The 18,523-nt window shown below is 33.3% G+C and overlaps 1 protein-coding gene across 1 annotated transcript in view; it reads right to left on the bottom strand.

The window, feature by feature from the left end:
• Window positions 1–18,523, bottom strand: part of LOC141409531 (deleted in azoospermia protein 1-like) — a 55,843-nt gene that overhangs the window by 21,585 nt on the left and 15,735 nt on the right. The window contains exons 7-19 of the mRNA XM_074030528.1: window positions 18,043–18,189; window positions 17,680–17,771; window positions 17,074–17,125; window positions 16,571–16,634; window positions 16,344–16,483; window positions 7,138–7,284; window positions 6,450–6,541; window positions 5,839–5,890; window positions 5,337–5,400; window positions 5,110–5,249; window positions 3,663–3,734; window positions 1,195–1,266; window positions 90–161 (exon numbers count right to left, since the gene is read on the bottom strand). Coding sequence (XP_073886629.1) covers window positions 90–161; window positions 1,195–1,266; window positions 3,663–3,734; window positions 5,110–5,249; window positions 5,337–5,400; window positions 5,839–5,890; window positions 6,450–6,541; window positions 7,138–7,284; window positions 16,344–16,483; window positions 16,571–16,634; window positions 17,074–17,125; window positions 17,680–17,771; window positions 18,043–18,189 — 1,206 coding nt within the window. The remainder of the gene's footprint in view (window positions 1–89; window positions 162–1,194; window positions 1,267–3,662; window positions 3,735–5,109; window positions 5,250–5,336; window positions 5,401–5,838; window positions 5,891–6,449; window positions 6,542–7,137; window positions 7,285–16,343; window positions 16,484–16,570; window positions 16,635–17,073; window positions 17,126–17,679; window positions 17,772–18,042; window positions 18,190–18,523) is intronic.

Below are 18,523 nucleotides of genomic sequence, written 5' to 3'. Positions count from 1 at the left end.
AATGACCAACTATTCGGGCAATTAGTGTAAACACGTTAAAGGCCTTGATAATATGTGAAAGTAAATCATTTTACACCTTCTTACATTACCTGATTATTATATACAGGCAACTGATATCCAGTAGTGACCTGAACTGGTGAATTTGGATAAACAGGAAATGCCTGAAAATAAAGAGCACAGAAAAAAAGAAAATGGTAAACCATTTTTTAAAATTAGAAAGAAATATCATTCCCAATATAACAAAAATATAAAAACATTTTAAATATTGTTTTTCTATATAAAACAATGCAGAATTCTAAATGAATGACTGACTTTATGAAGAGAGAAATATTCTCTGTCAAATGCTACATTTGAGGTGTGAAGGGGGAACAAATGACAAAAGAATTGACTATTTCACCAGGCAAAGTTTACCTTACTTATACTGTGCACTTATTCACACCCAGAAGTTATTTCTTACACTGCTGATAAGGCTCCATTAACACAGATTTCACTGTAAGTTAAATGAATACATTTGCTATTTCCTCGTAAAAATCCTTCTAGCCTGTTTTGTATTAGACAATATTATAGGGTAAATTGTAGTTGTACAGATGTTATGGCTTCTTCTGTGATGTTATGGCTTTTCCTGTACTTCCTTCTGAAAAGCTAAGTGCAGTATATAATCCAATACTAGAGAAGAGAAAGTATAATGTCTTATATGTTTCAGTAAGTAGCTATTGTTTGAAAACGTATAGGTAGCAACATACATGAATATACCCAGATTCAGAAATGGCCCACAGTAAATGTTAGAATCAAGTAGGATATTTTCTTCTAGCCATTGTTCAGAAAGGAAAAAGAAGAAGAGGTATACCCTACACATTTCAAGTACATGGGAATATGTCAATAAAGGAGAAATACTGAAGAACTATTTCACTACTATTTTGTTACTTTATTTTCCATCAAAGAAAATATCTTTTAAACTAAGACATAAATAAAAGGAACTAAGAAGAATATAGACATTTTTTATCACCAATAAAAGTACTCCATTACTTCTAAATAATACAGAGGTCTTCATTCTAGACTAATTCTAAGTGTTTTCTTAAATTTTAGGTACACTTCACTAGCTTGAAATGACCAACTATTCAGGCAATTTGTATAAACAGGTTAAAGGCCTCGATAATACGTGAAAGCAAATCATTTTAGTCATTCTTACATTACCTGATAATTATGTACAGGCAACTGATATCCAGTAGTGACCTGAACTGTTGAATTTGGATAAATAGGAAATGCCTGAAAATAAAGGGTACAGAAAAAAGGAAAATGATAATTCAATTTTTAATATTAGAAAGAAATATCATTCCCAATATAAAAAAAATAAAAACTTTTAAATATTGCTTTTCTATATAAAACTGCAGATTTCTAAATGAATGACTGACGTTATGAAGAAAGAATTATTCTCTGTCAAGTGCTACATTTTGGGTATGAAGGGGGAACAAACGACAAAAGAATTGACTATTTCACCAGGCAAATTTTACCTTACTTATATTGTGTACTTAGGCCCACCCAGATGCTATGTCTTACACTGGTGATAAGGCTGCATTAAGACAGATTTCAATGTAAGTTAAATTAATACATTTGCTATTTCCCTGTAGAAACACTTCTAGACTGATTTGTATTTGACAATAAGGTAATATGGTAGTTTTACAGATGTTATGGATTTTTCTGTACTTCACATTGGAATAACTAATACAGTATATAATCCACAACTGGAAAAGCGACAGTATAATGACTGTTATGTTTCAATAAATACTTATTCTTTGAAAACATATAGATAGCAGCATACATGAACACACCCAGATTGAAGTCATGGCTCACAGTAAATGCTAGTTAACAAGTCAGGATTTTTTCTAGCTATTCCCCAGAGAAGGAAAAAAAGAAGACAGGTATACCTTACATGTTTCAAGTACATGGAAAATGTCAACAAATGAGAGGCACTGAAGAACTATTTCACTACTATTTTGTTACTTTATTTTCCATTCGAGAAAAATGTGTCTTTTAAACACATAAATAGAACGAATGAAGAAGAAAATAAACATTATTTATCACCAATAAGTGAAGAGTATATCAAATCCGACTTTAAATATCAAAGCAATCAGCATCAGAGAAATTACATGCCAGAAACTCACAAGATTTATAGGTAGAGTAAAACAAATCAGAAATCTACCCATTTCAGAACCAGAATATATCCAGAAGTTAGTAATTTATACGAGGCGGCAACTGGAAATCATTTCAAATAAAGAATAGTTAGATAAATTGCTAAACTCACAGAAGAATAAAGTAGGCAGACACATAAGGAGAGCTCTTTTCACATATTTTAGGAACTAGTTAAATGGGGGAAAGCAGCTCAGGGGTTATAGCGGTAATACTCTTTTTAATCCTATTCTTATTTAAGAGCAATTAAGAGCAAAACATTTCTGTTTCTCTTTGTCAAATATTTTATGGCTGGTAAATCCAGATGCAGAGTCTAATCAGATACATGTTATTCTAAAGCAAAATTAATACTACCTTTCTTAGATAAAGCCACATTAGGATGATCTTTCTCAGATTAAATAGTCTATTAACAAGTAACTAAACACTTATCATTATGTGGATAAGCAATTGCTTAAGCATACAAAAACCTGAGAGACAATAAGGCACTGTTGCTCCCATGGGAGATTATAATTGGCTTAAAAAGACAGTAACAAAATGTAACATAGTAATATAAAGAACCTTCTAAATTTTTTATAGGCATACATGACATGTAAAAATCAAGAAAGAAGAGGAAGTATATGTTTCCCTAATTCGCTTTACCAGCGGTACAACATAACTCCTTTGCTCCCCAAAAGGCCAGTGTAGTGGAATCTTTAAAAAAAAAAAAAAAAAAGAAAAGGTAACCAAAATTACTCAAATATTCCAACGCATTTTCAAAAACAAGAGATGCGTAATACTGAAGTATTTATCATGATGGTTCCTTTGTTATAATAAAATAAACAGAATAAACAGAATAAAATAAAATAACAGAATAAAATAAACAGAATAAATAAAATAAACAGAATAGAAAAAAGACGTACTTCCCTGAAGTTCTTGTTGTTACTTCTATACATATAACCTCATTTTTTCCCGAATTTTCTGGAGATGGCATTGTGGAACTCTCAGTGTTCCTTGAATTTATTACCAAAGATATGATTATGAGTCACAGATACAGTCATATAGTTGAAAAAAGACCCCGAGAACTACTACCGTGAAGTAGGCAAACTAAAATAAAATTATAATTGGAATTCTGTGCTACAAGAATTAGCTAATAATTTTATTTTACTCTATCTCCCTTAAAAACTGGAGAAAGTCACGATGAATATTTCAGCTCTTTAACAGCAAAGATAAAAAATACATGCTGAAACAAAGAAGGGAACACCAAATCTCAGAAAACTATTCAACAGGAAAGTTATTCCTAATTATATTGCTGTAAAAATATTATTTCATCACTTCTAAGTAATACAGAGGTCTTCATTACACTAATTTAAGTGTTTTCTTAAATTTTAGGTACATTTTACTAGTTTAAAATGAAAATTATTCAGGCAATTTGTATAAACAAGTTGAAGGCCTCAACAGTATCTGAAAGTAAATCATTTGACTTCCTAGTCAATTACCTGATAATTATATACAGCCAACTGATTCCCAGTGATGACTGCACCTGGTGGATTTGGACAAGTAGGATATGCCTGAAAATAAAGTTTACAGAAATAATGGATTAATATGGTAAAACATTTTTTTAAATTAGAATTATCATTCCCAATATAACAAAAATATGAAAAACTTTAAAATATTATTTTTCTATACACAGCAATACAGAATTCTAAATGAAGAACTGACTTTATTAAGAAAGAAATATTCTCTGTCAAGTGCCACCATTTAGGTGGCAAGGGGGAACAGACAAATGACAAAAGAAGTGATTATTTCACCAGGCAAAGTTTACCTTATTTATACTGTGTACATATGCCCACCCAGAAATTATTTCTTATACTGCTGCTAAGGCTCTATTAAGATAGATTTCAACCTAAGTTAAATTAATACATTTACTATTTATTTGGCAAAATACTTTGACTGATTTGTAATTGCATAATATTATAGGGTAATATTGTAGTTCTTCTATAGATGTTATGGCTATCTCTGTACTTCGTTTCCAAAAACTAAGGGCAGTAGATAATCCACAACTGGAAAAGAGACAGTATAAAGTCTTCAATGTTTCAATAAATACTTACCAGTTGAAAACATACAAGCAGCAGCATGCATGAATACACCCAGATTCAGTAATGGCTCACAATAAATGTCAGAAACAAGTAGACCTTTTTTTTCCAGCCATTGTTCAGCGAAGGAAAAAGAAGAGGTATAACTCACAGGTTTAAAATACATGGAAAATAAGAAACTGAAGAACTATTTCACTATTATTTGGTTACCTTATTTTCCATCAAAGAAAATGTCTTTTAACTAAGACATGAAAAAAATGGACTAAGAAGAAAATAAACATTATTGATCACCAAAAAGTGACATAGTATGTCAAATCCTACGGTAAATATCAAAGCAACCAGCATCAGAGATATTACATGCCAGAAATTCACAAGATTTACAGATAGACTAAAACAGATCAGAAATCTACCCCATTTCAGAACCAGAATATATCCAGAAGTCACCAATTTATATGAGGAGGCATCTGGAAATCACTGCAACTAAACAGTAGCTAGATTAACTGCTAAGCTTAGAGAAAAACAAACTAGGCAGACAAGTAAAGAGAGCTGTCTCCAAATACTTTAGGAAAAAGCTATATGGGGTGAAAATGGAAGACACAGGAAGAGATTTGTTCATATATCTACAGAGGTCATTTCTAAGAGAAAGACTTACAAAGTATATTAAAGATTTCTAGCTCATATAACGAACGCTAAGAATAAGAAATTTCTAACAACAGTAGTAAATTTCCCATCACCCAGAGTACTCAAACAGGGATTCTATTGCCACTTACTAGGGAAAGTGTAGATACAATTCCACAGAGGGTACAATGACTACGATAAACAAGAGAACAGGAACGTAAGCAGTTCTCACCTGAACATACTGAGTTACAGCATTCAGTGTTATTGGGGGCTGCAGGTAATTTTCAGCGTTTGGATTACTCCAGACATTCTGAAACTGTGGTGGAGGAGGAGGATTAAATACCAAAGGACGTGGCTGCACATGACGAGCACCTTATAAAAAGCAAGAATAAAAAGCATAGTTTTAGTTATTTGAAAAGCTACACGTGTCAAAAAATAACAATTACTTTTCCTACTCACATAATTTTTGTTTCCTGATTGCAGGGCCCAGCTTCAGCTTTTTACCATGGAAATGTATCTGTGACTGAAAATAAAACAATAACAAAATGAGAATCAATTTTCAAGTCTTATTTCCAAGACCTGGGTAAATACCTAAAGCCTTCTAAAGTTGCTATTAACAGAGAAGATCAGTGACAACTACACACCAAATTAAAGTTGGTCACCCTGAAGCTACCTTATTTACCCTTACTACTCTAATCAGTATCAAGAAGCATTAAGTGAAAGTCAATCAGAAACCTTTCATCACCCTATCTCCAACCCTTCCTGTCTGTAGTTCATGAACCTAGGTGACCAGTCAAAAATAAACACGATCTAACAAGTTATGTGAGGTTACTCTAAGTTTCGGTTTTGAATAGAAAGTGTATCATATCATTCTCCAAATTTTACACAACACTGAGTATATCACTAAGTCTAAATGTCGTATCAATAAAATAAACAAGAGATTTTTTATTAGATTACTCACTTCTATTATCTTCTGGACATTCACGTCATTAAAAAAGGAAACAAATCCATAGCTATAAAGGCAGAGAAAAGGTGAAGTATAAAATAATTAGCATACAGTACATGGTCCAGAACTTCTACTATTCTATATACAGAAGGGATTATGACAAAAGATGAGTAATACATCATGATAAGTATTTGTTAAGATGTACACGACAGATCCTCTGCAAATACTACCTTTTCTTAAGCGGTACTATGTTAAAGTGTGCTAAGATTAGGGCAGTGTGAAAACTCTACTGATTAACAAAAAATTCATTATCTGTGAACCTGAATTTCACTTACTATCTAAGATAAGGTGGTTAAAATTTAAGATACTGTGCAGCGTATGAAGAAAACAATTATTTGAGAAAAATGATTAATTCATTTGTACAAAATAAAAATTGGGGATATTTAAAAACAAACATTAGAAAAATGATGAAATAAAAGAGCTGGTAATAACATGTTATCTCCTACATGAAAGAAATCAACAACGTAAAAAATTTCATTTACACCAGTGTCAGAATATCAGTTTTGAAGTCGTCTCTGATACCTATAGGTGACTAGAGTTCAGATATTTTTGATAAAATTACTCACCCTTTGGACACACCCGTTCGATCTGTGATTATCTTCACTTCTTTCACTGAACCGTATCTACCAAAGTAGCTTCTAATCTCAGTTTCATCCATCTATGGAAAAGAATTGAACGTCAAGAGTAAGAAGAGCATTCAAAAATTTCTACTTCACCACAACTTTACTACCATAAGGTGAAAATTTCTCCCCACATTTATCCCCAAACGATGAGTGGTTCTTTGTCAAAGATATTTTTAGGGCCAGGCACAGTGGTTCAAGACTGTAATCCCAGCACTTTGGGAGGCCAAGACGGGTGGATCACGAGGTCAGGAGATCGAGACCATCCTGGCTAACCCGGTGAAACCCCATCTCTATTTAAAAAAAAACAAAAAGCTACCCGGGCAAGGTGGCGGGCACCTGTAGTCCCAGCTACTCGGGAGGCTGAGGGAGAAGAACGGCATAAACCCGGGAGGCGGAGCTTGCAGTGAACTGAGATCCGGCCACTGCACTCCAGCCTAGGAGACAGAACAAGACTGCGTCTCAAAAAAAAAAAAAAAAAAGAAAAGATATTTTTAGTACCAATGGGTCAAATGTAAAACCAATTCTAAACCTCCATGAAATACACACACACAAAAAATTACATCAGTAACAAGGCCCAAATCCCATTGTTCATAATGTATTTTAAGATAAAAATGAAGTATGAATACAATACCCTATCATCAATTCCACCAACAAAAACAGTGTTTGGCATGATTTTGCCTTCTGGTAAAACATGGCCGTGGCTAGCTGCAGCTGATGCAGACTGGGTGCTGGTCTCTCTGGAGATGGTTGAGTTTGGAGTCTCAGGATTTGCAGCAGACTGTAATTTGGAAAGTAAACATCATAATTACATACATAGGCAAAACCCAAACATGATGTGAAATACAATTTTTGTATTTTAAGTATAAAATATTTTATATAGATTACTTTCACTGTAAATTAGTCACCAGTGCCGTTTAGTTCAGGCTCCGGATTTAAACTAATCAGAGTACATCAGCATGGAATTTTAACCAAAGCATATAGCACTTTCTTAAACCCAGTGCCACTCATCACCGAGTTTTGTACAATGCTGTGGAAGAATACTCATTTGGTATTTGTGAAAATACTATGTGAATTAGTTAAAATAACTAGAAAGTTCAGATTTTTAAAACTTAGTTACTAAAATCATCCTGTTCTGTAAACATAAACTACTTTCTACTTTACTGACTAGACTAAGGATAAATCTGAAAACAAAAAAGCCACACCGAAAAGAAAGTAAGCCTCAAAGTTTTAAACCAATTTGTCTTGCTTTGCCTTTTTCACCAAAATTAACATGAGTTTTTATAATGTTAACACTCCGTGTATTCGTATGCCTGCTTTACTTTGGAAATGGATCACAGAAACATTACTTGCTCAGATGTCACAGCTCCTTCTAAAAAAAGGGTTATAATCCTCCTCCCTAACGCTAGGGTGTTCAAAGCACCTTTGAAATCACGTTTTTCTTCCTAAGTAACACCAAATTGTCCAATGGTAATTCTAATTTTCACAATGGACTGACGGATATAAATGATACCATCTTTATTTTCAGATAAAAAAACCACATACATATAACTCATTAATTTTCTAGGTTCTGATCAGAGCTGTCTTTATACTTTCCACAGCAGACTCTAACGTCAATGAAAAATTTTCTGAAGTAGTATTCATAAGTACTATACATGTTGGAGAAACAATATGGCATAGTGAAACAAAAATTAACTTAGCCAGGAGATCTAAGTTTATGTCCCTTACAGGTAAGTGGTTATAAGCCGCTGACTTGCCAGCTGTGTATCTCTGGGAAAACTGCTTTGAGAATGAAACGAGGTAACTTCTGTAAATTCATTTTGTACATATAAAGTGGTAAAAGTGGTATGTCAGTGTAGGTTAGTGTCCTGTTATTTGAATTTATTTTCAGTAGATTATTTTTCAAGTGTCTTTTTAGGCTTTACTATTTTAGCTGACTTATTTTGAAGAAATTTTAATTAAGAACTAATGGAAACATCAGGAAATTGTGACACATCATTAATTTAAAATCATTGGTGAAGTGCCTGTTGACTATAAAAAGTACAAAAGGCTGTAAAGAGTAAGTTATTACACATATACCTGTTTGAAAGAAAACAAAAGAAACTGTGTATCCTTTTAAAAAGCACAGTGATGTTACAGAAGTTAATAAGAAAGTAAGAGTTCCTGCTTTGTTAATTAGATGCTAGAAGTTACTGATTCTACGCAGCTTTACTAGTGATGAAATCTAGGTTGTCAAATCAACGAAAGCCGAGTTTACTGCTTTTCTCTATTCTTTTGGGCTTGTACTTGCTATTCAGGGTTTGTAACTAATTCCTTATTCTTTCCTTTAATAGGGCCATTTCATGACAATGATGTGGAAGAAAAATTTAAAAAACGATTTCTAAAAATCTTCCTTTTCTAAAAACGTCTTACCTTACTGTTTTTCTAAATGGTATTAAGCTGCATTATCTTGGACTGCTGGGAACCTGATTAGATTTCCCTTCCCTACAATTTACCAATCTCTTCTCAGTTCATTCAGAAATCCCAAACAGAATTAAAAAAAAAAAAGAAATTCTGAAGTTCTTGTAGTTTCTTTTTCTCCTTTTCAATTCCCCCTTCATTTGTGGATGAATTTTGGATATGTTTGCCTTTGATAAACAAGCTATATTACAGTAGTGTCTCTGCACCATAGTGTCTGGATGTATTTTAATTGAGAAGTGTAACATCTGGCACAAAACTGTGTCAGATTATGAGAGGATATGGAAATGTACTGATTCTCAACTGGGGAAGATTTTTGAGTCCCAGGGGCAATTAGCGATGTTCAGAGATTGGCTGTCACAACTGAGATGTATTCCTGGAATCTGCTGGGCTGAAGGGCCAGGGATACTACTGCACATCCTATAACGTAAGGACAGCCTCCTACAATAAGGAATTATTTGGTCCAAAATTTGAAAAGGGTGTGGTTAAGAGACCTTGTGACAGTACCACAGGAATTGTAGAGGAAAATTGTTGTTTGGGAAGGACCTGATTTCCACTGTTCAGTAAAGTAAATCTTTTCATGACCTAAGTTTCAGCTTCCTTGCTTGAAAATGAACGGTTGGGAAAAGATCTGGGGTCTCTTCTGATTCTCATACTCTACACAATTGTAAAATGGATACTGGAAACAACAGTGGTTTGGTAAAGAGGAAAAAGGGCATTTGATATTGTAAGAAATTTGACTTTAGCTTGGATCTTGCAAACTGGCTGCCTGCTTAACTGGAATCCTACACACAAAATTCACCGAATCACTTTAAAAGCACCGTAACATTTTAAATTAAGGAAGTTACCATCATGTCCTAGTACTCAGCCAGCAGGCTGCACTCAAAGCTAGCAAAGTAAGCAATGTACTTCAATTTTTGCTTCATTTTTACCATGGCTTGATTAGCATGAACTGTTCAATTCCTACTGTGTGTGTATTAATACATACTTACATAATATACAATAAAAAATCTACAATCAATAGACTAGCTTTGGTTAGTTTTAAACTATGATCAAAAATATAAATGAATGCTTAGGAAAAGCAAAAGTTTCATTTTAAAGACAGTATTATCGCAACCGTCAATAGCATCCTGAAAACAAACTGCATTAAAGACATAATTCTCTTAATCATATCTTCAAGTGAGTTGGCAAATTTTGAAATGAGAAATGTTGGATTAGTAAACGGCGTGAGCTTCAAGACTATCATATACAGAACTCTCATTGCTCTTAGAGCAAATATATTCCTTGTTATATGTGGACAACAAAGTGACAAAATGGCTAAAAGCTGGAAAAAAATTATCATTATTTAAACTCCTAGGATGTCAGCTCCTTTGCCAGTATTACCTAATTCAATTACTATGTGAACATGGAAGCGAACTGATATTTAGACAAACTGACCAGGAAAAAGTCTGTCATTAGTAGTCATCAAAGTTACACTCACAGCAACAGGAAGAGGAGCAAATAAAGAGCATGCTAAAGTTAAGAAAACATGACGTGAAAATCAGAATCAAAACTTTCTGTAAATCCAAAAGCAGATTCTCGGGGAGCGGGGGTGTGGAGGATGAAATTCAAGCAATAAACAATCCTGGCAAAACTAAGCAAGAAAAAGAAAGAAAGCAAAAGTATATACGAGACCTGCAAAATGGGTTGTGGCCACAGATAACAAAAGAATACTATGCATGAACTCTATATTCAAAGAGGAAAAAAGTATTTCTCAACACATTTTACAAAGCTAAAAGCATATAAGTAACAAAGCCTCATCCAGATGATCCATCCCTGCCCTCAACACAAATGCGAATTTCCAGCAGCACATAAAGAGTTTAAGTTTATATTGGGAATGCAAGAATACTCCATTCGCAGGATACGTTACTTTATCACTGAGTATCATCTGATAAAATACAGCATTCATTTTTAAATTATTTAAAAACCCAAGTGAAACAGAAATAGAGGAATCTTATTTTCTAGCAATCTAATTCTACCGTATCATGAAACTTGCAAGTGAAATAGTTGAGTCAACTCAACTGAAATTAGGAATAAGATAAGGGTACCAGGGTACCTCCTTATTACTATTACATATTTGTTCCACTATGTATGACAAAAGTCAATACTAATACAAAGCTTTTATCAATAAAAACAAAATTAAAAAGGTGATTTAAAAAGCTAACAATCAATGGTCAACTTCACTGATGATTTTAAAAAGTGCACATCAACATAATGTAATATTTTCCAGCCATTAGGCTGACAATTTAATAAATCCTAATAACTTTCACTGGAATGGGTGTGGAAAAGACAGCACTCTAAACACCATCAGTGAGAAAATACTACTACATGATTTACCAAGAGTTCCATGGAAAAGGTATATTATAATTTGATAGGCAGGGATACTCACCAGTATAATAACGAGCAGAATTTGTTATAAAGTTGTCATAAAAGGGCAAAGTGCTTTCACCTAGCAATTCCACTCATAGCAATTAATCTCAAGTAATTCATAGGACAAGGGTGCCAACATATTTACACAAAGATATTCATAGCATTTGTTATTTTTTTTGAGACTGAGTCTCCCTTTGTTGCCTAGGCTGGAGTGCAGTGGCAGGATCTCAGCTCATGGCAATCTGCTTCCCAGGATCAAGTGATTCTGCTGCCTCAGCCCCCCGAGTAGTTGGGATTATAAGTGTGCACCACCCCACCTGGCTAAGTATTATAGTTTTTAGTAGACACAGAAAACAAAAATCATTCAAATACTCCTTCACGTTTTAAAAAACACATGAGATACACAATATTTCTGAAGTACATATTCTGGTTCCTTTCATTTGTTATTATAACAAAAGAAACAGAACAGGAAAAAAAACTACTTTAGGTTTCCAATCCCTGACGTTCTTGTTACTTCGATATGCAAAACCTCACCTCTTACCCAATTTTCTGGGGTTGGTATCATGGAATCTCCAAGATATTTGTTATTTGAATTTATTACCATAGATACGATTATGGGTCATATATATAGTCGTACCTATAAAAACAGACCCAGAGAACTACTATCATGAAGCAGCCAGCTAAAATAAAAATGTAATTCAAATTCTGTGCTCTAAAAATCAGGTAGTAATTTTATTTCACTCCGTCTCTCTAAAAAATTGATAAAAGTCAGTCTGGATGTTTTAGCTATTTGACAGCAAAGATGAAAATATACCATGCTACAATATAGAAGGGGACACCAAGTCTCAAAAAAACTATTCTATAGTAAAGTTATTGCTAAGTGCATTCCTGTCAAAATATTAGTCAATTACTTCTAAGTAATACAGAGGTCTTCATTCTAGACTAATTCTAAGTGTTTTCTTAAATTTTAGGTACCTTTCACTAATTTAAAATAGCAAACTATTCAAGCAATTTGTATAAACAAAGGCCTCAATAATACCTGAAAGTAAATCATTTTACTCCCTCTTAAACTACCTGATAATTATATACAGGTAAATGATATCTACTGATGACCTGAACTGCTGAATGTGGATAAGGAGGATATGCCTAAAAATAAAAGTTTTCCAGTAAGAACAAATGAATACAGTAAAATATTTTGTTAATTAGAAATACCATTCCCAAAATAAAAAAATATGAAAAACTTTAAAACATTGTTTTCTATATACAGCATTGCAGAATTCTAAATGAGTGACTGATTTTATGAAGAAAGAAATATTCTGTGAATTGCTACCCTTTGGGTGGGGAGGGGGAACAGACAAATGACAAAAGAGACTATTTCACCAGACAAGTTGTCCTTATTTATCCTGTGTACTTTTATGCCCACCCAGAAGTTATTTCTTATGCTGGTGATGAGCCTCTATTTAAGACAAATTTCAATGTAAGTCAAATTAACACATTTGCTATCTCTTGGTTAAAATATTTGTAAGGAGTTTTGTATTTGACAATACTATAGGGTAATATGAAGTTCTCTTACAAATATTATTATTTTTTCTGTACTTCACTTCGAAAAACTAAGGGGAGAATATACCTCAAAACTGGAAAAGAGACAGTATAATGTCTTCTATCTTTCAATAAATACTTACTGATTGAAAACGTATAGGCAGCAGCACACATGAACACATCCAGATTAAGTAATGGCTCACAGTAAATGTTAGAAACAAGGAAGGCTTTTTTTCTAGCCATCGTTCAGAGAAAAAAAAGAAGCAGAGATATACCCTACATGTTTAAAGTACACGGAAAATGTCAACAAATGGGAGACACTGAAGAACTATTTCATTACTATTTTGTGACTTCATTTTCCATTGAAGAAAGTGTCTTTTAAACTAAGACATAAATAAAACAAGCTAAAAAGAAAATAAACATTACTTATCACCAATAAGTGACAAGAGTATGTCAAATCCTACTTTACATATCAAAGTGACCAGGATCAGAGAAATTAGAGGCCAGGAACTCACAGGATTTATAAATACAGTAAAACACATGAGAAATCTACCCATTCCACAACCAGAATATATCCAGAAGTCAGCAATCTATATGAGGAAGCATCTGGAAATCACTGCAAGAACAGAACAGCTGGATGTACTGCTAACCTTAGAGAAGAATAAACTAGACAGACACATGAAGACAGCTGCTTTCAAATATTTTCAGAACTAGTTCCTATGGGGGGAAAGCAGCTCAGGTGTTTTAGAAGTAATACATTTTTCTTCCTGTCCTTATTTAAGAGTAATTAACAGCAAAACATTTGTTTCTCTTCAACAATTTTTTTTTTTTTTTTTTTTTTTTTTTTTACGGATGGTAAACCCAGAGACAGATTCCAGGAAGATACACGCTCATTTTAAGGTCATATTAATACCACCTTTCATGGCTTATATAGTCTATCAAGTAACTGAACTCTTATCATTATGTGGAACAGCCATTGCTTAAGCATGCAAAATCCTAAGAGAGAAAAAGGCACTGTTGCTCCCATAGGAGTTTATCATTGGGTGAAAACGAAAGTAACAGAACATACCACACTAATATAAAGAACGATTCAAAAATATTTATAGGCATATGTGACATAGAAAAAAATCCAGAAAAAACAGGGAGTGTATGTTTGGCACATTCACTTTACTGGAGGTATAGCATAACTCCTTTGCTCCCCAACAGGCCACTGTGGAAGCATCTTAAAAAAACAAAAAGGAAACCAAAATTATTCAGGTATTAGTTTTCAATATCTACACATTTTCAAAAACACATGAGATAGACAATATTGAAGTACTTCTCATGATGGCTCTTTGGTTAATAAAAAAAAAATATGTAAGAAAAAAGTAGTACTTTAGGTTTCTCATCCCTGAAATTCTTGTTGTTATTTCTACATATAAAACCTCATCTCTTCCCTGAGTTTCTGCAGATGGCATTGTGGAACTCGCAAAGATATTAATTCTTTGATTTGTTACCAGAGATATGATTGTGGGCCATAGATACAGTTGTATCATTGGAAAGAGACCCAGAGAACTACTATCATGAAGCAGCAAGCTAAAATAAAAATACGATCGGAATTGTGTGCTCCAAGAATTGGGTAATGGTTTTAGTTCACTCCCTGTCTCTACAAAATTCATGAAAGTCAGTCTGGATGTTTCAGCTCTTTGACAGCAAAGATTAAAAAAAAAAAAAATACATGCTGAAAGAAAGAGGGGAACACCAAATCTCAGAAAACTGTTCTACAGAAAAGTTAATGCTAAGTATATTGTAAAAATATTTATTTCATCACTTCTAAATAATACAGTGGACTTCATTACACGAATTCTAAGTGTTTTCTTAAATTTTAGGTACATTTCACTAGCTTAAAATGACGAATCATTCAAGCAATTTGTATAAGCAAGTTGAAGGCCTCAATAGTATCTGACAGTAAATCATTTTCCTCCCTCTTCAATTGCCCGATAATTTTACACAGGCAACTGATATCCAGTGATGACCACACCTGGTGAATTTGGATAAGTAGGCTATGCCTGAAAATAAAGTTGACAGAAAGAATGGGTTAATATGGTAAAACTTTTTAAAATTAGAAATAAATATCATTCCCAACATAACAAAAATATGAAAAGCTTTATCATTTTTCTAGGTAGAGCAATGCAGAATTCTAAATCAAGGACTGACTTTACGCAGGAAAAAATATTCTCGGTCAAATGCTACCCTTTGGGTCGGGAGGGAGAACAGACAAATGACAAAAGAAGTGACTATTTCACCAGGCAAAGTTTACCTTATTTATACTATGTACTTATGCCCACACAGAAGTTATTTCTTACACTGGTGATTAGGCTCCATTAGTATAGATTTCAACTTAAGCTGAATTAATACATTTGCTATTTCTTTGGCAAAATACTTCTAGATCTTGTGTATTTGACAATAGTATAGGGTAATATTGCAGTTCTTCTACAGATATTATGGCTTTCTCTGTACTTTATTACCAAAAACTAATGGCAGTAGATAATCCACAACTGGAAAAGACACAGTATAATGTCTTCTATTTTTCAATAAACACCTACTAATTGAAAACATACAGATAACAGCACACATGAATACACCCAGATTCAATAATGGCTCATAGTACATGTTAGAAACAAGTAGAGCTTTTTTTCTAGTCATTGTTCAGAGAAGGAAAAAGAAGAAGTGGTATACCCTACACGTTTCAAGACAATGGAAAATTTTCAAAAAATGAGAGACTCCGAAAAACTATTTCACTACTATTTTGTTACATTATTTTCCATCAATGAAAATATCTTTTAAACTAATGCATAAACAGAACGAAAGAAGAAGAAAATAAACGTTACTGATCACCAATGAGTGATAGAGTATGTCAAATCCTACTTTACATATCAAAGCAACCAGCATCAGAAAAATTACATGCCAGAAACTCATGAGATTTACAGAGAGAGTAAAATAGGTCAGAAATCTAACCATTTCAAAACCAGAATATATCCAGTCACCAATTTATATGAGAAGGGCATCTGGAAATCACTCTAAGTACAGACTAGCTAGATTAATTGCTAAACTTAGAAAACAATAAACTATGTAGACATATAAGGAGAGCTGCTTCCAAATTCTACTTTAGGTTTAATTATATGGGGTGAAAAAGGAAGACATAAAAAGAGATTTGTTCATGTGTCTACAGAGGTCATTTCTAAGAGAACGACTTACAAAGCATATTGAAGGTTTTTAGCTCATATAACAAACACTAAGAATAAGAAATTTCTAACAACAGTAGTAAATTTCCCATCACCCAGAGTACTCAAACAGGGATTCTATTGCCACTTACTAGGGAAAGTGTAGATACAATTCCACAGAGGGTACAATGACTACGATAAACAAGAGAACAGGAACGTAAGCAGTTCTCACCTGAACATACTGAGTTACAGGATTCAGCGTTATTGGGGGCTGCAGGTAATTTTCAGCGTTTGGATTACTCCAGACATTCTGAAACTGTGGTGGAGGAGGAGGATTAAATACCAAAGGACGTCGCTGCACATGACGAGCACCTTATAAAAAGCAAGAATAAAAAGCCTAGTTTCAGTTATTTGAAAAGCTACACGTGTCAAAAAATAACAATTTCTTTTCCTACTCACATAATTTTTGTTTCCTGATTGCAGGGCCCAGCTTCAGCTTTTTACCATGGAAATGTATCTGTGACTGAAAATAAAACAGTAACAAAATGAGAATCAATTTTCAAGTCTTGACTTCCGAGACTTGGGTAAATACCTAAAGCCTTCCAAAGTTCCTATTATCAAAGAAGATCGGTGACAATTACACACCAAATTAAAGTTGGTCACCCTGAAGCTACCTTATTTACCCTTACTACTCTAATCAGTATCAACACGCATCAAGTGAAAGTCGATCAGTAACTTTTCATCACCCTATCTCCAACCCTTCCTGTCTGTAGTTCATGAACCTAGGTGACCAGTCAAAAATAAACAGGATCTAACAAGTTATGTGAGGTTACTCTAAGTTTCGGTTTTGAACAGAGAGTGTATCATATCATTCTCCAATTTTACACAACACTGAGTATATCATTAAAACTAAATATCATATCAGTAAAATAAAAAAGAGATTTTCCTATTAGATTACTTACTTCTACTATCTTTTGGACATCCACGTCATTAAAAAAGGAAACAAATCCATAGCTATAAAGGCAGAGAAAAGGTGAAGTATAAATACACCATCATAGAGTACATGATCCAGAAATTCTACTATTCCATATACATAAGGGATCATAACAAAAGATGAGTAATATACCACGATAAGTATTTGTTAAGATGTACATGACAGATCCTCTATAAATATTACTTTTTCTTAATTGGAACTATGTCAAAGTGTGCTAAGATTAGGGCAGTGTGAAAACTTCATTGATTAACAAAAAATTTATTATCTTTGAACATGAATTTCACTATCTAAGACAACGTGGTTAAAATTTAAGATACTGTGCAGCGTATGATGAAAACAATTATTTGAAAAAACTGATTATACACTTGTATGAAATAAAAATTGGAGACATTTAAAAACAAACAATAGAAAAATGACAAAATAAAAGAGCTGGTAATAACATTTTATCCCCTACATGAAAGAAATTAATGAGGCAAAAAATTTCATTTACACAAGTTTCAGAATATCAGTTTTGAAGTCTTCTCTGATACCTGTAGGTGACTAGACTTCAGATATTTTTGATAAAATTACTCACCCTTTGGACACACCAGTTCGATCCGTGATTATCTTCACTTTTTTCACTGAACCGTATCTACCAAAGTAGCTTCTAATCTCAGTTTCATCCATCTATGGAAAAGAATTGAACTTTAAGAGTAAAAATAGAGCATTCAAAAATTTCACTTTCACCATAACTTCAATACCATAAGGCAAAAATTTCTCCGCACATTTATCCCCAAATGAGTGGCTTTTTTTCAAAGATATTTTTAGTACCTATGGATCAAACGTAAAACCAATTCTAAACCTCCATGAAATACAAAAAACATTAAATCAATAACAGGGCTCAAATCCCATTGTTCATAATGTATTTTAAGATAAAAATGAAGTATGAATACAATACCCTATCATCAATTCCACCAACAAAAACAGTGTTTGGCATGATTTTGCCTTCTGGTAAAACATGGCCGTGGCTAGCTGCAGCTGATGCAGACTGGGTGCTGGTCTCTCTGGAGATGGTTGAGTTTGGAGTCTCAGGATTTGCAGCAGACTGTAATTTGGAAAGTAAACATCATAATTACATACATAGGCAAAACCCAAACATGATGTGAAATACAATTTTTGTATTTTAAGTATAAAATATTTTATATAGATTACTTTCACTGTAAATTAGTCACCAGTGCCGTTTAGTTCAGGCTCCGGATTTAAACTAATCAGAGTACATCAGCATGGAATTTTAACCAAAGCATATAGCACTTTCTTAAACCCAGTGCCACTCATCACCGAGTTTTGTACAATGCTGTGGAAGAATACTCATTTGGTATTTGTGAAAATACTATGTGAATTAGTTAAAATAACTAGAAAGTTCAGATTTTTAAAACTTA

The sequence above is a fragment of the Macaca fascicularis genome, chromosome Y (genome assembly GCF_037993035.2).
Source record: "Macaca fascicularis isolate 582-1 chromosome Y, T2T-MFA8v1.1".
In the NCBI taxonomy this organism is placed as follows: domain Eukaryota; kingdom Metazoa; phylum Chordata; class Mammalia; order Primates; family Cercopithecidae; genus Macaca; species Macaca fascicularis.
The sequence above is the reverse complement of the archived record's forward strand: the minus strand, read 5'-3'. Positions and strand labels throughout refer to the sequence as shown.